General features: G+C 59.8%; 1 protein-coding gene across 1 annotated transcript; it reads left to right on the top strand.

Annotated features, from left to right (window-relative positions):
• Positions 1-1035: 1035 nt before the first annotated feature.
• On the top strand, positions 1036-20516 carry GRK2 (G protein-coupled receptor kinase 2). Its single transcript, XM_033120706.1, has 21 exons — positions 1036-1387; positions 11522-11598; positions 13405-13478; positions 13615-13716; positions 13818-13892; positions 14015-14076; positions 14879-14930; positions 15175-15266; positions 15695-15794; positions 15886-15964; positions 16057-16187; positions 16457-16551; positions 16626-16733; positions 16930-16996; positions 17360-17460; positions 18027-18093; positions 18173-18268; positions 18506-18668; positions 18821-18957; positions 19051-19164; positions 19266-20516. The coding sequence occupies exons 1-21, from the start codon at positions 1275-1277 to the stop codon at positions 19428-19430; spliced, it is 2070 nt and encodes a 689-aa protein (XP_032976597.1). The 5' UTR covers positions 1036-1274; the 3' UTR covers positions 19431-20516.
• Positions 20517-22076: the final 1560 nt, after the last annotated feature.

Here is a 22076-nt window from a genome sequence, read left to right as displayed (position 1 = left end):
CCTGTGCCCTACCAGGATGAGAGCGATTGGATCTCACGTTGTGGAATTATGATGATTCCATCATGATTCTATAGTTGGGTTGTTGGGATGCAAGCCAGGGGCCTGGGACTACAGCTGGTCTAGGTAGGGCAGGGGTTGTTGGTACAGGGTCCTTGGTCCTGAGTGGGAGTCCTGGGGCCAGGACTGGGTCTTGAGCAGGATTGGGGGTGGGGTAAGCCTGGAGTCTAACTACAGTTGTCGGGTCCCAGGTTTATGGCAACCTGTTAAGGGTTCTAGGTCCAGTCTGGGTCATAATTGGATATCCTGTTTCTGGGCCTATTTCCACACTTCCTGGTGTTGGGTCTAGGACCCTGGTCTAGCGTTGACAGTCCAAGACCAGATCTGGGCCCTGCCCCCATGTTCAGGGTTCAGGGTCATGATAGTGGTCTGGGTTTGGGGTTAGAATCAAGGTCTGGGATCAGTAACCAGGATGGGATTGACGTTATGATCAGTGTTTGAGGTCATAGTCCAAAGTCTGGATGTGGGGGTCCTGTTGGGGGTCTGGGGTCAGGTTCAAGGTCTGGGTGGAGTCGGGGACTCTTGGTTGTGATCCAAGGTCATGGTCAGATAAGAGGTGTCCAAGGTTTGGGCTGGGGTCCTGTTTGGAGTATGGGGTCATGAATGGTATTCAGGTGTGGTGTCAGGTCCTCGACTGCGTCCAAGATCAGGGAGTCAGGGGTTGTAGTCAGGGCCTGAGACCCAAGTCCCTGGGATCGTGCGCTGAAGTGCCAGCCAGGGGTCAGGACGTGGTCTATGGCGGAGTCTGGCATCCGAGTTGTGATCCGGGTTAGGGTCAAGGTGGTGACCCCGGCCCGGGGTCGGGGTCCGGGATGGGTCTGAGATGGGGTCTGGGTGGCCTCTGGGGTCAGGCCAAGTCCAGCCCGCGCGGCCTCCAGGGGGCGCCGCCGCCCGCCCGCCCGGCCCCTCGCGGGCTCGCTGGCGCTGTGCGCGGCAGGCGGGGCCGGAGGCGGCGGCGGCTCCGGGGCGCGGGCGGCGGCGGCCCGACTGCAGTCCCGGCGGGAGCGGAGCGAGCCGCGGCCGGGCCCGAGCCGGCGCCATGGGGCGGCGCCGCCTGTGAGCCGCGGCGAGCGGAGCCGCGGGCGCCGAGCGGGGCCGGCGGGCGGCGGCGCCCGAGGCCGACGGAGCGGCCGGGCCGGGCCAAGCGCGCCAGTCGAGCGGAGCGGAGCGGAGCGGAGCCGAGCTGAGCGGCGGGAGAGGCCGCCGCCGCCGCCAAGATGGCGGACCTGGAGGCGGTGCTGGCCGACGTGAGCTACCTGATGGCCATGGAGAAGAGCAAGGCCACGCCGGCCGCGCGCGCCAGCAAGAAGATCCTGCTGCCCGAGCCCAGGTGAGGCGGCCGCCGGCCCCTTGGCCCCGCTCCCTGTCGGGTGTGGCGAGCGCCCAGCCCCGACCCCGCAGCCGCAGACCGCCGGGGCACTGCCCCGTGACCCCTTCTGCCCCAGCCACCGCTCCAGGTCCAGCGGCGCTGACCCGATCCCTGCTCGCCAGGCCCTGTGCTCCTGAACCCGGAGTGTCCCGGCGCCAAGGCTTTCCAGCCCCACTGGCTCCCCACCCGACTCTGCCCCCTGCCCCACTCGGCCTCCCTTTCCCTTCGTGCACTCTGCGGGGCCCTCATCTCTGCCTTTTCCCACAGGGGCCCCACTCCCCTTCGTCCGGCTACCCTTGGTCTCCTCCACCCTCCCCATGGGGTCCCCTCCTCTGCCTCCTAGCATCTACCTGGCCTGACTATATCGCTCATCCTTTTGCTGCCCTTACTCCCAGCCCACCCCCCCCCCACCCCCGCCCCCCGGGTCTTCTGGTCAGCACTGTGTGAGGTTTGGGGGAGACAATAAGTCTTCCCTACGCTCTGGTGGGTCACTGGCTTGGGGTGGCGTTTGAGAGTGCTTTGGTGGTCGGGATCACCTGGGATCACACAGGGTGTGGTGTGTGCCCCTCCCAGTGGGGGAGACACCCACTGTCCCTCTCCCCTTGTATTCCTCCTCTGGCCGGCCCAGGTATGGTGCCCTATGGGTGCTGTTTGCTGGGGGACAGCCTAGCACCACTGCAGCAGCTGGACCACGGCTGCCACCTCTCTGTGAGACAACTGATGTCATTGCACCTGGTGTCAAAGTTTAAACAGTGCAGGATGTAAGTGCAGAAGTATACAGGTACAGATGAGAACTGAGGCTTGTCCAGCATTTTATGGTTTCTAGAGTATTTTCCCATCGTTTGAGCCTCGAGGCCACCCATGGGCAGATAGGACAGGTGTGGTTTTGTCCCTAGGGAACAGGTGGGAAGCTGAAGTCCCAGAGGTGAGTGGCCTGCCCAGTGTCACAGGTAATCCAGGGTGGTGCCCAGCCACCAGATCAGGGCTTCCGGCTTCTAGGTCCACATCGCGTCCACCACTCTGGCCTGAGCCGGGGCCTGGCCGTTCCGTATCTATAAGAGCCGTGTGCCCACTACAATTCTTTGGGTCACATGGTGAGGCCTGTCCCAGCAACTCTTCCATACCTGCCTGAGAGTTGGCATCCTGGTTCCCGGCCAGCCCTGGAGGCTGGGCCTGTCCTAGCTGTTATGGTCTTATCATGTGACTTTGGGCAAGTCCCTTCCCATTTCTGGGCCTCGGTATTCTCATCTGTGAAATGTGGAAGGTATGAAATGAGGTCGTGACTATGTGGTGTCCTGAGTCTTTGAAGCGAGTCCCAAAGCTGCGAGGGGTGCCATGCCGTTGTCTCCGGTGCCCTCCTCGGGGCCTGTTCACTGGGTTTCGGATTGACTGAACACTAGGCCTTGGAGAGGAAAATTGGTCTGCATTTTGAAAAGGCCGTTAGGGCCCCTTTTTTTCTAAGACATTTGCAATCAGATTTCTCAAAACAGGAACCAGACTGACTCTCGGCTGGGGGCTGTCCAGGGAGCAGTGACAGTTAGAACAAAAACGAGTTCAGAAATGACAAAGCCACGAGGGAGGAAACGGGGGAGTCAGCCTCTGGGGCTGGTAACGGCTTTCCTTGGTGGCCAAACCCTTGAGACTCTCCTGTAGGTTGGAGTTCTGCAAAAGGGTGAGGTGGGGCCTTTTCTGGAACTCTCTGCATTTGGGTAATCTCTCCCCAGAATGCATTGCTCCTGATGGGGCCCCGCCTTGGGCCGGCTCTGCAGGTGTTAGCACCCCGAGAAACGAGCTGTTCCTCTTTTCCTGTCCCCTTTACTATCTGTGGTAATGATGGTGATGATGGGAATGATGGTGGAAATTGTGATAATTTATTATCTATTTTGACACCTGTCATCTCAGTTGATCCAAAAACCAACAAGGCCATGCCTTGCGTGTAGAGTTGCTCAAGCCCTGTCAGCACTGTGTGATGTCTGAAACCAGGTAGGCTGTTAGTTTAGGGGAACACCTGGGCTGAGAGCCAGGTGTTACAGGTTCTCGTGTAGGGTCACCATCTGGCAATGACTCACATCTGTGAGATGGACTGGAGCCTCTAAGCAGTGATCGATGTTGGTGAGCTAAGGCCGGGGAAGGGCCAGGGCTGCCCCTAGGAGTCCAGGCCTCTTGCATCAGAGGACATGCTAGCCTTTGCTTTATGCTTCACACAGCCAGGGTCAGATGCCTCCTACCCTGGGAGGCACTCCCCAGTTTGCAAAGTGTTTTTACTCCATTTATCCTTTTCACAGCGCTGGCACAGCCGGTGGTATTCTCCCATTTAATAGTTCGAGTAACTGAGGCTCAGAGAGGGAGACTTGGTCACGGGGGGAACTGGAATCTTAACCCGGGTCCCTGGACTCCCTGCCAGGCTTCATATCCTCTGCACATCCCTCCACACCTCTGCTCTCATCTGTCCATGTTTTGTGGAATGTACCAGCTGGCACCCCTTGTCCGGGGAGCCATGGATCTGGGGAGGTAGCCTGGCAGCAGGGCAGCCCCCAGCACCGTCAGCTGTCCTAGTTCATAAGGCCCAGCCCCCTCCTCGTTGGCTGGGACAGAACTGGGCTGCCCCGGCAACGCTGGTGCCTAGAGGAGGCAGCTCCACACCTGGGGGTCACGTCATCCCCTCACCCATAAGGTCAGGGTCAAGGAGAAAGGCTTTGGTTTGTCCATGACAAGGTGCCATTTGGAGTTGCTTCCACCTTGGGGTGGTCCATCTTGGCAGCCTCCCTTCGGCTGGTGCCCGGGTTGTGGCTTGGCCGAGTCCTGGGGCTGGCTTCACAGCTCTGACTCCTCAGGGTTGGGGTAGGGAGCTGTTGGGCACAGGGCCATGTTGAGTTGGCACAGGGGCCTCCCCTTCTGTCACCCTATAGAATCTGAGGAAACAGACCCATTTCTCCACCTTCTCATGGAAGGAAGCAGAGCTGTGTAGCTGAAAGACAGGAGACTCGGCTTCTAATCCTGCCCCGATACCAGCTCCCATGGGACCCAGGCACGTCCCTTATCCTGGCTGAGACGGCCTCAGTGTTCACATCGGTAAACCGAGGGCTGCCGCTTCACCAGTGACCTCTCAGGGTCTGTGGTCTGAGCCTCTCCCCAAAGGAGCCACTGTTTCCCTTTCCAGCAGCAGCAGCAGCCCTGTAACCATCGCCATTTGCTTAATATGACCATGGAGGCCTCGTGTAATTAATCTCTGGGCTCCTGGCTGAGGAGCCGGCTTGGGCGGTCCCAGGAGGTGCCCCTGCTGTCCCCGGTGACAGTGGCAGCCCCAGCAGCAGATTGTTGGAGCCGGGTGCCTCTTGCAGCCTCCCATTTTCTCGGTTCTTTCCTGGTCCCTCCCCCACCATGGATTTCCTTCTTCCTGCCCTCTGCTGGCTTCCCAGTCTCCCAGACCGGCCACTCTTCCTCTGCTGCTGCTTCGTTCCTGTTAACTCTTTGCCTCCAGAACTTCCTGCCCTTATTTGTGGGGGGAAGGGGTGCAGGGGAACACTTCGTCCCTTCCTCCTCCCTCCACTTCTTCATCACTAGCCTTTATCCCTTCGCCAGAACTTTCCACTCCAGTATCATCGTCCTCCCCACTCCTGCCCCTGAAGACAAGATGACCCTGCCAGCAGTCCTTCCCTCTGGGCCTTTGAAGCCCCTGCATTCCCCAGGAATGGGTCTCTGGGACACCTTTTCCCATCTGTTCTCTTTTCCTGAGCACTAGGTTTCATGTTTTTGTCATGAAAGTTGCTCACCTGCCTGTTTACTGTGGGGTTTGAGCGGACAAGCATGAGCAGGGGAATCTGGGCTCTGTCAACCCAAATCCAGGAATAATGTGTCCTATTAATGGACGATCAATTCCTAGTAGTAAATCCCTGTGATGTCAGCTGTAGGCGCACTCCTGCAGCCTGCGTTTCCTCCCCCACCCCGGGCAGGCGCCCAGGTCAGCTTTGCAGAGGTGCTGAGCTCTTGGGGCCCAGGGAGTTCAGGCTGCGTGTATATGGCTGGGGCTTCCGGGATACGATGCTCCTGCCTGGGGACAAACAGAAGCCATGAGCGTGAGAGTCTTTGGGGAATGCACAGCCTCCATCACACCTGCCCTGTCTTCCTGTGGTCCCAAGGGGCCCTGTGTCCTCCGCTGGTCACATAACAAAGACGATAGTACATTCAAGTTACCGCTAAGCTGTTTCAAACTTAGAGAAACTGAAAATGAGGGGTTGGGTGGCAGCTTTTTTCTCACACAATAACAAGCCCTCTATGCATCACTGCTTACCACGAAGGCTAGCGTCTACACAGGCAGAAGAGCAGGGTTTCACGGTGGGTTTCCTGGTGTAAACGCGGTAGCAGCTCTGTTCTCTGAGGGGGAAGTTCTCTGACTCTGGGAACCATCCTGGGTCTGGGGTGGGGGACAGCCCCGCCTGTTCCCCAGGGACACAGAGCCCTGGAAGTTTGTTCTTGAGGTGTTCTAATGTGATGGCAGTAAATTGCCGGGTGTGGTGCTTGTGTCATATTCATATAGAAGCCAGGACATGTGACAAGGCCGCCAGAGTCCCTCTTCCTGTAGATCCTACAAGGAGCCCCTTTGTGGTCACCGTGCCATTGGGAACTGGGTTGCTGTGGGCATTCTCGGTGATGGCCTTGTGTGTGTGATGCCCAGTGGGTGTCATTTTCTCCTCCCCGGCCAGGGCTTATTCCATAGTTGGCTGTTTGGGTTGATCTTTCCCATTTGGTTTGTGGCCCTGTCCTCGAGCTCTGAGGACATTGTCAGTCCCAGGGAGAGTCATTGAGAAATATTAATAAGCCCCAGGGGACTTCCTCCTACCGCTGCCACCTCAGTGCCAGGTTTCCTGGAAATGCCACAGAACAGTGCCTTAGCTGCGACCACAGCCTCCACTCTGCTGAATTGTTAACTGTCACCTCCCAGAGCGTGGCATTTTCAGCATGGCTGCACCGGACCCGTAGCCCCACTGCCACCTTGCACCGTCCTGGGATTTCATGTTTCTGACATCCCTGTCACATGGGCACAGGGACAAACATGGCCCCTGGCCTGCCAGGTGCCAGCCAAAGCTGCCCCCAGCTTGATGGGCTCCCAGGAGACATGCCACCTGCTGCCTTCAGCCACTGGCAGGTGGAGGGGAAGGCAGCTGGGGCACAAGCTGGAGTCCCCTGAGATCTTGCTCTTCCACGGAGGTTAAGGGGAGGCCCATTCCTGGTGGGAGGCCCTTTATCAGGGAGAGTTGGACCTTTTCTTGACACTAATTCCGTGTGGGACTCGGGGAGCTGTTCAGCTTCTAGCTTTGATGTCCTCACCATCAAAATGAGTGTGTCTGCCTCTGACCCCTGCAGTCCCGCCCAGTCCACATATACGGTCCGTAGCCCCGAGTGGGAGTCATCTGGGAGGGCCCAGACCAGCCTGCCAGGCCACACTACGCCACAGAGCGAGAGACTTTGCTTTTCCTCTGAACCACGTGGTGCCGGAAGGTACCTGCAGTTCTCCCCCACAGCCCTCACTCCCTCCCTGCCTGCTGTCCTGTCACCCCCAACTTGTACTCTTGGCTGAGAGGGAGGAAATGCTCCCCCTGCCCCCACCGGGTCAGTCTGGGCCTGCTCCTCGGAGCACCTGGAGCTGGTGGGAACAGCCACGACTACACGTGGCAGTGCCAGGCAGTGGGGCCAGGCAGCTCCCTGCCACGGTGGGGCGGGCCTTCTGCCAAGGGGCTCTTGATACTTTGGCAGGGCAGGTATGGGGCTCTGACCCCCGGGACCCCAGGCTGAGCAGCATGACACGTGAGGCTGGTCTGGGCAGAGTGGCGTTGCAGCCACTCACCTGGCTCAGGCAGTGTTCCTGGGCCTCGGCCTGGCCCTGGTCAGGGCTCACCTGGCAGGAGGCCGCCTGGCCACAGGCCCCACTGCCCGGAAACAAGGCAGGTGTGGAAGAGAACCAAACAAGACTGTGTAGCTTTAGTCACATTCTAGAAGGAGGACAGACTGTGGGATCCTGGCAGGAGGGCTCCTTCTAGGAGGGACGTCAGCCGACGCCCTCACAGTGAGACTAGCATCTTAGGAGAGCTCGCCTTCTGTTTTGTCCTCTCAGGCTTTTTAAATGCCAGCGCTGTGGTGACAATTCAGCATTTTGTTGACATCCTCATTTTAAAAATGAGGAAACTGGACATTAAAGTTAGTGACTTGGCCTGGCCTCCGGAGAGGAAGGTGGGGAGAGCCACTTGGAATGCAGGCCTGAGCGCCCCTCCAACCACGAGAGCACAGGCCGCCCCGAGGCCCTTTCCGCGGAGGGACTGGGAGCCATAGGGTCCTTCTGGGAGGGAAGATGCAGCCACTTGGCTCTCTTGACAACCTACAGTTGGTCTGGAGCCACGTGCTCCTGGATATTGGGGTTGCTGACCTGGGTGGGGGCAGGAATGCTGCTCTGGGCTTCCCGCCACTCCAGACCGCCAGTATCAGGGAGCGGGTGTTAGAGACGGAGGTGACCCAGCCCAGGAGGCCACCATTACCTCCCGTGCCAGGCTATACTTGCCACTCTGGCGGGAGTGTCCCCCATGACACATTTTTCTGACCTGCCAGCTCCCTTGGCCACCAGCCCTGTGGGAATGGACAGGAAACCCTGAAGCTGCCACTTTGGGGGCCATCCCTTCAAGGGCGCTGCTCAAATCTGACCTTGTGTTTGGTTGGGGGGGGGTTGTTTATTTTATTGAGAAAACATTTTTTTTCTTTTTAAGGAAGAAAGTGAAGTGCTGTGGGCTGGGAAGAATGCTGTGGCCGTCCCATGCAGGCTTCTGGGGGGGAGGGGGCGGGGTCTGGCTGCCGAGGCAGCTCGGAGCCCGTCCGCCTTCTGCTGTCCCTGGGCTGAGGCCACAACACAGCCACCAGGCAGGGAAAGGCTCTGCCGCCTGCAGCCTGGCTTCCCTGCTGGGCAGGCCCTCAGAGAGCGCGTTTCCCAGCGGAGACCTTGGCGTGTCCAGTTCTCCGCTGTTCCGCAGGGCCACCGAGTCACGTGGCAGGAAGTGGTGGTGCTGCTCCCTGGCTCCCGGTGGCCATTCCCATTGCGTCGCTTTTGCTGAGCTGGCACCAGTCTTGCTGGTTCCCAGGAAGTGGGTTTGGGGCTCAGTGACTATCGCAGGGAACATGGTGGGGTCATCCCTGACAGGCTGGAGTCACGCTGCCTGCCATCTGCATTACCTGTCTGGACATAGCACCTGGCCACACCTGATCACCATCTGACTGTCCACCTCCATGGAGAATGGACATTTTGTGATCTTTTCCCTCGATTGCTTTTTCTCATCCCCTTCCATAGGATTGGAGTGCAGATGCTGAGAGCCCAGAGCTGAGCCAAGGGCTGGTGAGGGCCCTGCCTTCCTGGTCCCCCTCGCGGGAGAAATTCAGGCACCTGGCCCTTGCGGGGTTCCCGGGCTCTGTGCCCCTAACTCTCGGCCACCTGCTCTTGCTGCCCTGCCGAGCCTTTGCTGCCTCCGACCAGGCCCTTCCTGCTGTGCTGTGCCCGAGCACACCCAGGCTTGTCCCAATGTCTGAACAGGAGGTCCCCTCGCAGAGCTGGGAGCCCTAAGAGCTCAGCCTAGACTGTGCCCCAGACCTCCTGGGCTCCCGTCTCCAGTCTCAGGCCCCAAGACAGGGCTGTGTCTTAGTTTCACAGATTTTTCAAGTTCCTGCTGTGATGGAAGCACACTGGGACTTGGCATCTGGCCTTGCCCCCTGAGTCCCTGTGAGTGCCATAGGGCTGGGGAGATGTGTCCTTGATGGTGGTGGCTGGTGTGTGGCCCCAGGATGGGCAGGTGTGCGTGCTGGTTGCAGAAGGTGTCCTCGCTTTCCCAGAAGGAACCAGCTCTGAAGTGGTAGTGCAGGGCCACCAGGCCACTGGCCCTCAGCTGGGGATCTTGTCAGCTGGAGTCACAGGATGGGGACACAGGACAACAATCCTGGGCATCGGCACCCTCCTTCCTGTTGGAGACAGTTTTCAGAGGATGTCTCCCAGAATCCAAGGGTGGGGAGGGAGGAGGGGCGGTCGTGGCTTCAGGACTGTGCTTATGACAGCTCTGCACGCTCCCTGAGTGAGGACCTGGGCTTCCACCCAGATAGTCTCAGAAGGAAAGTGCTGAGCGGAAAAGGGTTGGAGTCCCCTTCCTTCGAGCCCAGGCCCAGAGGCTCAGGCCCAGGATCCACTTACCATGCTGGCCCTGCCTGGAGCCTCCTCTCCAGGCCTTGCTCTGACAGAGCCCAAAGCCTCGAAACTTTGCAGGCTTGGCTTGCCTTCCAGCTGGCCGTATCAACTTTTCTTCCATCCATCTGGCAGCCCAAGCCTTCTCCTACCCACCCTGTTTCTTTCCCTCATTCCTGGTCCAGTGTCATCAGATACCTCCCCTAGTGGGTGCCTCCAGCAGAGTCTATCCACTCAGCTCTCCGCCCTGGACCAAACTTTGTAAGAGCCCCCTGCCAAGCCTCCTCCCTGACCCATGGCTTCGTGCTCATCCCTGGCCGGGCCTTTCCCTGCCTATCCCTATGTCCACTCACCTGCCCTAGGCTTCACCACCTGTTGACATCCTGTTTGCACTTGAGGAACCCAGTGAAGTTCCGCCTTCTCCACACAGCCTCTCCCAGGAGCCCAGAACACTTGCTCAAGGCTCCTGGAACTGACTGGGTTCCACGCAGGCTTTGTCACACTCTATTTAATGTCATAGACCCAGGACTTGTGCCGTAGGAGGGCCTGCCTGGAGGACAGGGATGCATGGCTCCTTCCAGTAGGTAATGTGCAGCAGGCACCAGGGCGCCATGCTGGGCTTTAAGATGGGGCGCAGGAATGCAGCGAGGTAAGCGCACAGAGCCCGGACTTTCTAATCAGCGTTCTCCAGCTGCAGCCTCTTCATCAGTGGCCCACTGGTGACCCCAGTTACCTAAGGGCCATCTGAGCATTGCATGGGCTCAGGTGTGACTGCAGCTTGGCCTGCAGTACGGGCAGCTAAGAGTGTTCCTTAGGACCCCGGCTTAGTGAGGGCCAGACATGACCAACAGCTGACCATGATGACAGGCCAGCAGGTGGCCCAGGAGAGGGACAAGGGGACAGAAAGGTGCATCTGAGGCCTGAAGGATAGCCCGGTGTCGCTTTCCCAGACTACTCGGTGTTGGGGGTGAGCTAACCAGGCGGGAGCCTGGGCTTGGGCCTCCTGTCAGAGTGACCAGCCCCTCCCCTGCTGCCTCCCAGCAACCCAAGGGCAAGTATCAGGAGCATGGGAACTGAGGTTTTGTGGGGGTTTTTTTAACTATTTTTTAAATTTCAGATATAATTCACATAACATAAAATCCATCATTTTAAAGAGTACAGTCTGGTGGGTCTTAGTACATTCACCATGTTGTGTAACCTTCACCACTACCTAATTCCAGAACACTTCCATCTCCCCCAAAAGAAACCCCATTAGCAGTCACTCCCCTTTCCTCCCCCAGGCCCTGGCAACCACTAATCTGCTTTCTGTCTCTGAAGATTTGCCTGTTCTGGACGTTTCATATAAATGGAATCATATAATGTGTGGCCTTCTGTGACTTTCTCTTTGCACTTAGCACAATGCTTTCAGGGTTCATCACATTGCGACATACATATATACGTATATATATATATATATATATATATATGTCACTGCTGCATTCCATTTTAAGGTCAAGCAGTATTCCATTGTAAGGACAGACCACATTTCGGTTATCCATCGTCTGCTGATAGTGAGGCCTGACTTTGGACGTTTGGCCAAGTTCCTAAAGCCAGCACAAGGCAGGGCTGGGACCAAACTTCTGAGCAGCCACCTGCTGGCCACCCTCTCATTTGGGGACAGAGCCTTGGGGGGCAGGCACAGGCTTCCTCAGGTCTTTCTGGTGTGGACCCGACCTATGGTCAGGTCCACCGGGGTGGCGTGCCTTCCTGCAGGGAGCAGTGACACCCCCAGCAGTAAGAGTTCTCCACTCTGGATTCTGGGGCAGGAGGCACTGGCCTTGTGCCTTCTGGGGAAGCAGGGCCAGGAGGCCTGACGGGCTCTGGGTCACCACGTCCCTGTCTTTCAGCATCCGCAGTGTCATGCAGAAGTACCTGGAGGACCGGGGTGAGGTGACCTTTGAGAAGATCTTCTCCCAGAAGCTGGGTGAGTACAGTGGGGGTGCTGCCAGCCTCAAGGACTTCCCACCACTGGCCCAGCTGCCCAGGCCTGGGGCATGGGGGCAAGAGGACCCCCACCCCAACTAGCTCGCAGGAGGTTTGGCCTCCCTTCCACTGGGGAAGGGCAGCCCGCGAGCCTCTGAGTGGCAGTAGGGCTGTGACCCGTTGTGCCTCCCAGCCCCTGGCTGTGGGCCCGGGTTGCCCTGTGAAGGGGGTTGGCGGCCCAGCAGTCTTCCAGGGCCGCCCGGGGAAGTTCCTCCTTTGGGGTTTTTGTTTTTGTGAGTTGCAGCTTCCCCTTGGCGCAGGCACAGCTGCTCAGGGCCGTTGGTAGAACTGACAGGAAGGGGCGGGGCCCTTCCTGTGGCGCCTGCTGTGCTGTGGTTGGCCCACCCCCACCCCCATCTCACCCCCACCCCCACCGGCCCTCTTTGTGAGCAACCTGCTTTGGGCAGGCTTGGTCCTCCATTCCTCTTCCTCCAGTGCCCGGTGCCTGTTGTCAGAGTGGGGACCTGGCCCATAGGGCAGGGTTGGGGCAGGTCTCAGGGAAGCAGGCTCTAGCGACACACGGTCTGATTTGGGCTCCATTTGGCCTTACGGAGAACAGGAGCTCAGCTCTGAAGCGGGAGTGGCCTGGCCTGGCCTGCTGGGATCAGGTTTTGGAGGTCAGACTTAGGGAGTTAGTGTGTCAGGAAGCACACAGCTTGGGTCCCCCCTTGCCTGTGCTGTGTGACCTTGGGCACGTTGCTTTACCTCTGAGCCTGCTGGTGAATCACCTGGGAAGTAGGACTCAGGCCTGTTGGAGGGCCAGGTGACGCAGTGCCAGTGAAAACCCCTTGCTTACTCGGAAGACCTGGTCATGAGTTACTCAAAGGCACAATATTGAAGGGCCAGGCCTCCGTTACCGGAAGTGATGGCTGCGAGCTCTGGCAGAAGTGCCCAGGCAGTGATGACAGTGCCCCAAAGAGGCACGGAAAGCCACCCAACATAAACTGGTCACCCAAGTTGGGCTGGAGGGCTTGGGGACCGCCCTTACTTCTGCTTTGCCCTCTAGGGCTGCTCTGGGGCCAGGCCTCAGGCCTCCCTGGGAGGGGTGAGGCCTGGCCTATCTGGGGTGTCCTGTGAGCCCTGCCCACAGCCTGTCTCACTTCTTCCCTTCCCCAGTGGCCCATGCCCTTCAAGGGCCCACTCCCCGGCCTGTCCTTCCCAGGACCTGCCACTGGGTAGAAGAGCCCCAAGTTCTTACGCCTGCCACATACTGCCTGGCTGGAGGCCTCCCTGAGCCTCAGTTTCCCCAACTGGACCTGCCCTCCCGGTCTCCCTGTTTCTCAGGGCTGCTGTGAGAATCAGCCAGATGATGAGGTTGTATGGGCGAGGGAGAGGGGCATTGCCCCACTGGAAGCTGCCTTCCTCCCCCATGCTGTAGCTCTGGCTGGCCCAGGTGGATCTCACTACACCTGCACAGCCCGCTTGGTGGGGTGTCACCCTCCCAGGACGTGCAGGCCCCAGACTGCACTGAGAGGGTAACGGGCCCAGGCCTCTACCGTCACTTTCCAGCCACCATCTGAGGAAGCAGATTCTGGGAGGGGTACAAACTGGGTGCCCTGACCCTGAATCCAAGAATCTTCAGTTGGTGGCAGCCTGTGAGGCCACCTTGCCCAGCCCCCGCCTGGGTCAGAGACCACCTCTGCCACCTCCTCGGCCAGTTCTGCCCGGGGAGCCGCAAGCCCACACCACCCACCATGACAGCAAGGCCTCGAGGTGTGGCTCAGTGCAACCCAATGCTTGCTTTCAGGGTACCTGCTCTTCCGAGATTTCTGCCTGAAACACCTGGAGGAGGCTAAGCCCTTGGTGGAGTTCTATGAGGAGGTGAGGCCGGTCCTTGCTCTGCCTGGAGAAAGGGGAGGAGGTTGGGGCTGCTTCTGTTGAATCTACAAGATGCTCGGCATTGGCACCCCCGGGCCCTGCTGGGCGGAAGGTTACCTGTGGGGATCTCGTCCTCTAGATCAAGAAATACGAGAAGCTGGAGACGGAGGAGGAGCGTGTGACCTACAGCAAAGAGATCTTCGACACCTACATCATGAAGGAGCTGCTGGCCTGCTCGCACGTGAGTGTCCCGGAACTGCCTGCCCCCCCAGAGCCACCTGGGCGTAGGGAAGGGAGGACGGCACCCTGCGGAGAGTTCACAGCCACCTCTCTCTTCCCTAGCCCTTCTCGAAAAGTGCCACTGAACATGTCCAGGGCCACCTGATGAAGAGGCAGGTGCCTCCAGATCTCTTCCAGGTGTGTGCTGAGCTTGTTCCCCACTTCCTCCCGGCCCAGCCAGGGTCACCTTCGGCCCTGGTCAGGGAGTCTGGTTGGCTCCCACTCTGGCGCAGTCACCAACCCCTACCTTCCTCCCTTAGCCGTACATCGAAGAGATTTGTCAAAACCTCCGAGGGGATGTGTTCCAGAAATTCATCGAGAGGTGAGAGCAGGGTGCAAGCAGGAAAGGAGGGGGAGGCAGAGGCCATCCTGGGGAGGGGTGTGGATGGTGGAGGTGCTTTAGGCCCTGGGCAGGGGGCACCTGGGCTTGTCTGCACCTCAGGCAGGAACTCCTGAGAGGTTAGGCAGGCCCAGTCGTCCCCTCCTCCACACTCCTGCCCCAACCTCCTGAGTACCGGCCACCTACACGCCTGTCCCCGCTGATTCTCCAGGGAACAAGGGACCTATGCACCTTTCCCTCCCATAGACTGTCTAGCTTCTTGCTGGGCCCACCTGGGCTGAGAAGTGTCAGGGGGGTGGTAGGGGCGGGCACAAGAGGACACACTGCCCCCACTTCAGGCCCTCATGGCCAGAGCCCACCTGGTTGGGTGGGGTTGTAGACAGATTTCAGCCTGATGGAAGGAACAGCTTTCTTGGGGTCCCAGCTCCCTAGCCATGGAGTGGGAGTTTTCACAGGGAGTGAGTGCTGTGTCACTGGAGGTATGCAAACAGGGACAAGACGAGCATTGTCAGGAATGGCAGCAGGAATTGTAGGTCAGCCTGGAAGACGAACTCTCTAAGCTTATCTGATTTCAGCAGGAACCCAAAGATCAGTGGCCAGGCCCCGCCCAGGCCGGTGTTCAGGGTAGGGTCCCAGCTCCAGATGGCACTATTCCTGGGCAGTCCCAGAAGAGCACCCCGAGGCTTGGGACCTCCGAGAATGGCAGTGGGGGGGGCAGGCTCCCGCCCAGCACCATTCCACTTACTTTCTAAGGCTCATCTGAGCCCGGGTTCTCCTCTTACAGTGAAAAATTCACACGATTTTGCCAATGGAAGAACGTGGAGCTCAACATCCATGTGAGTGGGCTGGGTGGGCACGGAGAGCCGGGCTCCCTGCTGCTGCTCCCAGGGAGCTGGCCCCGGGCTTGGCCAGGGCTGGAGAGGTCCAGAGAGTCTGCCCTCCACCCCTGGTGCGGCGGCTGTGGGGTCAGTGCCAGGATCCCCGTGGGGTGGCTCAGGGCATGGAAGCATGTGGTGAGGATGGCCCTGCGTAAGAGGCCCAGGCCGCCTGCAGTGACCCCACTTGTTGCCTCCCCCACAGCTGACCATGAATGACTTCAGCGTGCATCGCATCATCGGGCGAGGAGGCTTTGGCGAGGTCTATGGGTGCCGGAAGGCCGACACGGGCAAGATGTGAGCACCTGCTTAGCCGGCAGCATTGGGTGGGATGCCTGAGGGAAGGGAGGGCCCCTGAGGGTGCCTTGCCACATGGACGTCCATGGGAGAACGATGAGGGGGACCAGGGGCCCAGGAGCCAGGTGGCAGGGTCCTGAATGGGCCGTTCTCTGCAAAGGACCGTGTGCCCACTATTCACTTCCCACCACTGTCTCACTCCCCCCGTCTTTGCTTGTGCTATTACACCCCACCCCTAGAGCCCCCAACCCGCCAGCACTTTCTCCTGCCCTCTCTCTGTCTCAGTGTGTCATAAGTTTGTCGTGGTGTCTTCCCAAAAAGACCCCTGGGAACCCCCGACCCTGGGCCCCAGAGCAGCCCTGGGCTCTGCACTGCAGGTGCCAGTGGACTGACTGACTGACTGACCGCCCCTCGCCCCCCGCCCCCAGGTACGCCATGAAGTGTCTGGACAAGAAGCGCATCAAGATGAAGCAGGGGGAGACCCTGGCCCTCAACGAGCGCATCATGCTGTCCCTCGTCAGCACCGGGGTGAGCTGGGTGGGCGGGCTGGCCCCCGGAGCAGCCTCTGGCTCTGGAACATTGGGCAGCCTCTGCTGACCTCCCTTCTGTCGCCTCCCAGGACTGCCCGTTCATCGTCTGCATGTCGTACGCATTCCACACTCCCGACAAGCTCAGCTTCATCCTCGATCTCATGAACGGTGAGTGTGTGGCCTGGCCCCGGGTGGACCACGGGGCTGGGGGCGGGGATGGGGGCAGGGGGCTGAGCGCCCCGCGGGGCTGCCTCCCTCAGGCGGGGACCTGCACTACCACCTGTCCCAGCACGGGGTCTTCTCCGAGGCCGACATGCGCTTCTACGCAGCTGAGATCATTCTGGGCCTGGAGCACATGCACAACCGCTTCGTTGTCTACAGGGACCTGAAGGTGAGGTGCCAAAGGCCTGTCCCTCCTCTCCCACGGGAGTGGTGTTCCCCGGGCAGGGCCATCCGGCTCCCACTGCTCCCTCCCTCCCACTGAGCCATTTTCTGGATTCAGGCTGATTGGCGGGGGTGGGAGGGTGGACAATGCCTGGGGCCTTGTCCCTGGACACCTGTAACCCTCTAGAGTGAAGGCAGCGACCCACCTGGCATCTTGCCTGACTGGGCCCTGTCCTGAGCCACCCCGGGGGGCAGCTCACTGGGCTTCCTCCACAGCCAGCCAACATCCTGCTGGACGAGCATGGCCACGTGCGCATCTCAGACCTGGGCCTAGCCTGCGACTTCTCCAAGAAGAAGCCCCACGCCAGCGTGTGAGTGCCTCAGCCCCCACCCTCCCTTCCAGAACCCTCTGCCAAACCTGCTCATGGCCTCCTTGCTTCCGCAGGGGCACCCACGGGTACATGGCCCCTGAGGTTCTGCAGAAGGGCGTGGCCTATGACAGCAGTGCCGACTGGTTTTCCCTGGGCTGCATGCTCTTCAAGCTGCTGCGGGGGTGAGTGGCTGTCCCAGGAGGGCTGGTAGGACAGGACAAAGCAGCTCTTTCCCGGACTAGGTTGGAGACTGGGGGAGGAGCCCACAGCTGCCTGGGTATTATAGTGGCGCCATCCCTGGCTTTGGACAAGGGTCATCCATGCGGCCTGTCTCAGTTTCCCTGTTCCTGTCCTCTGACCTTGGCCTCTCTTGCCTAGGCACAGCCCCTTCCGGCAGCACAAGACCAAAGACAAGCATGAGATTGACCGCATGACATTGACAATGGTAAGTGTAGGGTTCCAGCCCAGGGATGCTGGGTGGAGTCCATGGGGAGCCACAGTGGCGCTGGGGTCTCCTGTGGGTTTCAGGGTCACGGACTCTTGGTTCTCACCAACTATCAATGATCTCGGGCGGCTCATCCTGCCGCCCAGAGGATCTCTGGCCTCCTGCCCCGTGGGCTCCCCCTCCCTGTGTTGTCAGAGCAAACATGCCTGTTGTGGTGACTTAGGAAGCTGGGCCCTGTGTCTCCCTCTGCCGGGGGCTGGACATCCCCCTCCCACCACCCCAAGCAGCCTCAGGAGCCCCGGAGCTGTGGTGGGGCCAGGGGCCCTTCCTTGGCCCCTGCCAACGTCTCCCTCCTTCCTTCAGGCCGTGGAGCTGCCTGACTCCTTCTCCCCCGAGCTTCGTTCTTTGCTGGAGGGGCTACTGCAGAGGGACGTCAACCGGAGACTGGGCTGCCTGGGCCGAGGGTGAGTGTCTGGGACCAGGGCCACTGTCCCAGGCCTTGCCTCCCAGCCAGGCCCTGGGCCCTCGGGCATGCTGCAGTGTGTAGGCCTCTTGTGGGCCGCTGGCCCAACCTGCCCAGGCCTCTGCCTGTGCCCCCCTGATGACAATTACGGAAAGTCCCTCCATGGTCCCAGCCTCCTTTGAGGAACTCACAGGTTGGGGCACAGCCAGCCCCATCCAGTGTCCTCAGGCTGCAGCTATTGGAGTCGGCTGGGGACTGGCTTCCGGAGGGGCCCTTGTAGCCAGTATGGTGATGACGATGATGATGACAGAAGCTTTTTATGTTTATGAAACATTTACTAAGTGCCAGGCATGATGTTGTAAGATGTACAATGTTAAAACTCACAACAGCCCTACGACATGGGAATTGCAGTTCTCCCCATTTTAGAGATGAGGAAACTGAGCTCAGGTTTAAGGAACTTGCCCAAGGTCACAGAGCCAGAGAGTAGCTAAACCAGCAGTTAGCTTGCGCCACCTGCCCCACAGCCCAGACTTAGCCCCAGCCTGGATGACCTGCATCTCTCCCCAGGGCCCAGGAGGTGAAGGAGAGCCCTTTCTTCCGCTCCCTGGACTGGCAGATGGTCTTCCTGCAGAAGGTAACTGTTGGGACCAGGGCTGGTGGGGCGCCCTGCAGCCCTGGCCCCGTGCTGATGCCCAGCCCCTGTTCTGCCACAGTACCCTCCCCCACTGATCCCCCCACGAGGAGAGGTGAACGCCGCCGACGCCTTTGACATTGGCTCCTTTGATGAGGAGGACACAAAAGGAATCAAGGTACTGGGCCTTTCCTGGCCTCCCCCACCTGAGCCCTGAGCTCGTCCTGGGGGTGTCCTCGTCCCTTCTCTGCCTCTTTGAGATCCTTCACCAGCCGTATTAGCTTCTGGGCCTCAGGTTTCTCCTCCCCAAATGTTCCCGGGGGAGGTGGGGGTTGGACCAGACCACCCTGCTGGCGGCCCTGGGGCCACACAGGCCTGTGGTGACGAATGTCCCTGCCCCATTCCCACGGTGCAGTTACTGGACAGCGACCAGGAACTCTACCGTAACTTCCCCCTCACCATCTCCGAGCGGTGGCAGCAGGAGGTGGCAGAGACCGTCTTTGACACCATCAATGCTGAGACGGACCGGCTGGAGACCCGCAAGAAAACCAAAAACAAGCAGCTGGGCCATGAGGAAGGTGAGCGTCCTTGGCTGCTGTAGGCGCCCACTGCCCGCTTTAGAGATGAGAAACAGGCTTGGGTTTCAGGAACCCAGCCAAGGTCACGGCCGGAGAGCAGCCGAATCAGGATTCAAACCCTGGGCGGGGTCTCTCTTGCTCTCTTGCGGCAGACTACGCCCTGGGCAAGGACTGCATCATGCACGGCTACATGTCCAAGATGGGCAACCCCTTCCTGACCCAGTGGCAGCGGCGGTACTTCTACCTGTTCCCCAACCGGCTCGAGTGGCGGGGCGAGGGCGAGGCCCCGGTAAGGAGGGGGCCGGGGCATGGGGCTGGAGGCCAGCTGGCAGGGCCTGTCCAGTGCCCTCACGGCCCCTGCCTGCCCCTCCCTGCCCTGCAGCAGAGCCTGCTGACCATGGAGGAGATCCAGTCGGTGGAGGAGACGCAGATCAAGGAGCGCAAGTGCCTCCTTCTCAAGATCCGAGGTGGTAAACAGTTCGTCCTGCAGTGCGACGTGAGTGGGGGTCTGGGGGGCCCGCAGGCAGGGGCAGTGTGGGGACAGAGTGGCCTTTGGGGTGCCCAGGCCCCACCTAACAGACCCCGCGGCGTGTGCAGAGCGACCCGGAGCTGGTGCAGTGGAAGAAGGAGCTGCGTGACGCGTACCGCGAGGCCCAGCAGCTGGTACAGCGGGTGCCCAAGATGAAAAACAAGGCGCGCTCGCCCGTGGTGGAGCTCAGCAAGGTGCCGCTGGTCCAGCGCGGCAGCGCCAACGGCCTCTGACCCCCCACCTGCCCGCCCGCCTTTTATAAACCTCTAATTTATTTTGTCGAATTTTTATTATTTGTTTTCCCGCAAAGCGGAAAAGGTTTTATTTTGTAATTATTGTGATTTCCTGTGGCCCCAGCCCCCACTTGCCTTGGCTCCTGCTGCCACCAACCTAGCCACTGTCCAGCCCCCCTCAGTCCTGACCCCCCCCAGGGTCACCCGCTCCCAGTGTCTTCCTGTGGGGGGAGAGCAGCAGCCCCCCGCCCCTTCCCGGGGATGATGCCACCTCCGGCCCTATGGGCTGTGCTCTGTGCCCACGGCACAGCTGGGTGGCCCAGCATCCCTCACTGCAGGGGAGGCCGCAGCATGGGAATACTACCGGAATTTTCCCACCATGACCCCCTCCTGTGACAGGGACATAACCCTGCAATGTCCTGCCTCCAGCCAGTTGGTGGAGAAGGAGCCCATTGTCTCCTTGACCCCAGGACCTCCCATGGTGACTTAGACTCCTGCACCCTCACTTGGGAAGAGTCCCTGTGTCACTAGCTGCCTCCATTCTCACCTTCCGTGGACACTGTGGGGCTCGGCCAGGAGGGTGGCGTTGGCAGGAGGTGCTGCTGCCATCACTGCAGCCCCCTTCTTGCACCCAAGCACCCGGGCTCAGAGGCCACAGAAAGGCAACTTCGGGTTGTGCCACACTGCTAGCCTGCCCTGAGGTCCCCAGGCTCCTGGACTGGGCAAGGCGTTATCTGCCCAGGACTACAGGGGCCAGTCGGGGTGGGCCGGGCAGCACAGTGAGAGGGGCCAGGGGGGCCAGCCCTCACCACTCCAGGCCAGTCAGTGTGCCCCTCGGGCTATCCACTCCCAGCCCCACGTCCCGTCAGTGCCACCACCCACAGGGCGCCACCTCGCCCACCGCATGCCCCCTCGTGCCAGTCGCGCTGCCGTGTGGTGTCGCACCCTCTCCCCCTGGGGCTGGGTTCGCATACCCTCCCCTCCCATCTACTCACTCCCCGGGGCGTTTCTTTGCCGATTTTTGAATGTGATTTTAAAGAGTGGAAAATGAGACTGCGTTTTTATAAAAAAAATGGTGCCTGACTCCTTGGCTGTGTCAGACTCTTTTGTGCCCAGTGACCATTTTCAGCCACTGTTGGGCTGGGGCCTGAGGGGAGAGGGTCTTGTGGCGCCATCTCCCCTCCACCAACACAGCAGGCATCCAGGGCCAGCCTCTCCAGGGTGGGGTGGGAGGCGCCCACTCCCCCTCTCCTGCCCCACTACCTCTTCCTCCTACCTGGGGGGCAGGGGCAGAGGAATCTTCTGCCCACTGCCCAAGGGAGCAGGAGGAGGTGCCTTCAGTTTGGTGCTTGGTATCACATTTGCACTGAGCATCCTGGCTTGCCAGGCACATGAGGACACCGCACGTGGACAGTTAGGTCTCTGCCCTCAGGACCACAGGGAGCCTTTGGGCCCTTGGCTGTCTCTGGCTTTGGCCTCCCCTCTGTGCTCCCCCAGTAGGAGGCTGTTAGGCCTGAGGGATTCCCCAGATCAGGCCTCTCATACCCAGAGACTCTGGTCAACTTCCTTTTTCCCTCATCCCTGCCCTGTAGACCCCTTGGGTGGTGTCCATTGCGACCCCATGTAGGGCTCTGCTGTGCTCGCAGCCAAAGCACAGTGTGGCAGGTGGAGAAGGAAGGCTGCTGGGGGTGGAGGCTAAGGAGTCTTGGAGGAAAAGGCCTTCGAACTGGGCCTCTAGCATTGGGAGGGGGAGGTGGGGATGTTTCTGATGCAGGGAAGGGCCAGGCAGTCAGGAGTGGCTCAGGTTGGCAGGAGCACTGGGAAGGAGCCAGTCCTGGGAGTCCCGGAATGCCAGGCTCCACTTGGCCCAGGGCCCAGCGCTCACTTAGTGCAGAATGAAGATGGGAGTGGACGTGAAGTCTGAACTTGGATAGGCTCTGGGGAGGTCCTTGAAGGCTCTGGACAGGCTGAGAGCTGGCTGTAGAACAAGTTGCTGATTACTATGTGCAGAATGGAGGAAGACAGAGGATAAGAGGCAGGGAGACAGCTTCGGGGCCACTGTTTCTGTCCAGGGAAGCAGATGTCATAATGACTGTGGTAGAAGAAGAGATGCAAAGAGGCCAGATGGGAAGAACCCAGCCCACCAGGAAAGGGTGGGACTTGGGGACGAGAAAGAGATGGGAGTCCAACATGGCACCTGGGGAAGTCGGTGGTACCATTCAGAATCACAACCGCCAGCGAGCAGAGCTGGCCTGAGGGGAAGAGGGTGAACGTGGCCGGATCTGTTTTTGGACGTGCTGATGGGATAACATGGGACACGGCGCAGAGATGTCCCAAGGGAAGCTGAAATGGGTCGTGGAGGTGGCATCAAGGTAGACGGTGGAAACAGACAGGCTTTCAACCAGGAAGAAGTTCGACTTGGGGAGGGAGAGCGTCCCTGGAAAAGGGTTGAGAAAACAATGGAATTAGAAACCTAAGGCCAGTGAGGAGTTGTGTTCGTAACTAGAAATCAGGAGAGGCTGGTCCTGAGAATCCTGTTAAATGGGTGAAGAGGGTGTGCGGGGAAAGGGCAGCCCCTTTAAGACATGTGGCGGCTTGCAACAGCTGCAGCACTGGCAGCCAGCAGGGCCTGACTGTAGAGTTGTG

This window comes from Rhinolophus ferrumequinum, chromosome 11 (genome assembly GCF_004115265.2).
Source record: "Rhinolophus ferrumequinum isolate MPI-CBG mRhiFer1 chromosome 11, mRhiFer1_v1.p, whole genome shotgun sequence".
NCBI classification, from domain to species: domain Eukaryota; kingdom Metazoa; phylum Chordata; class Mammalia; order Chiroptera; family Rhinolophidae; genus Rhinolophus; species Rhinolophus ferrumequinum.
This window is presented reverse-complemented; position numbering and strand designations above follow the sequence as displayed.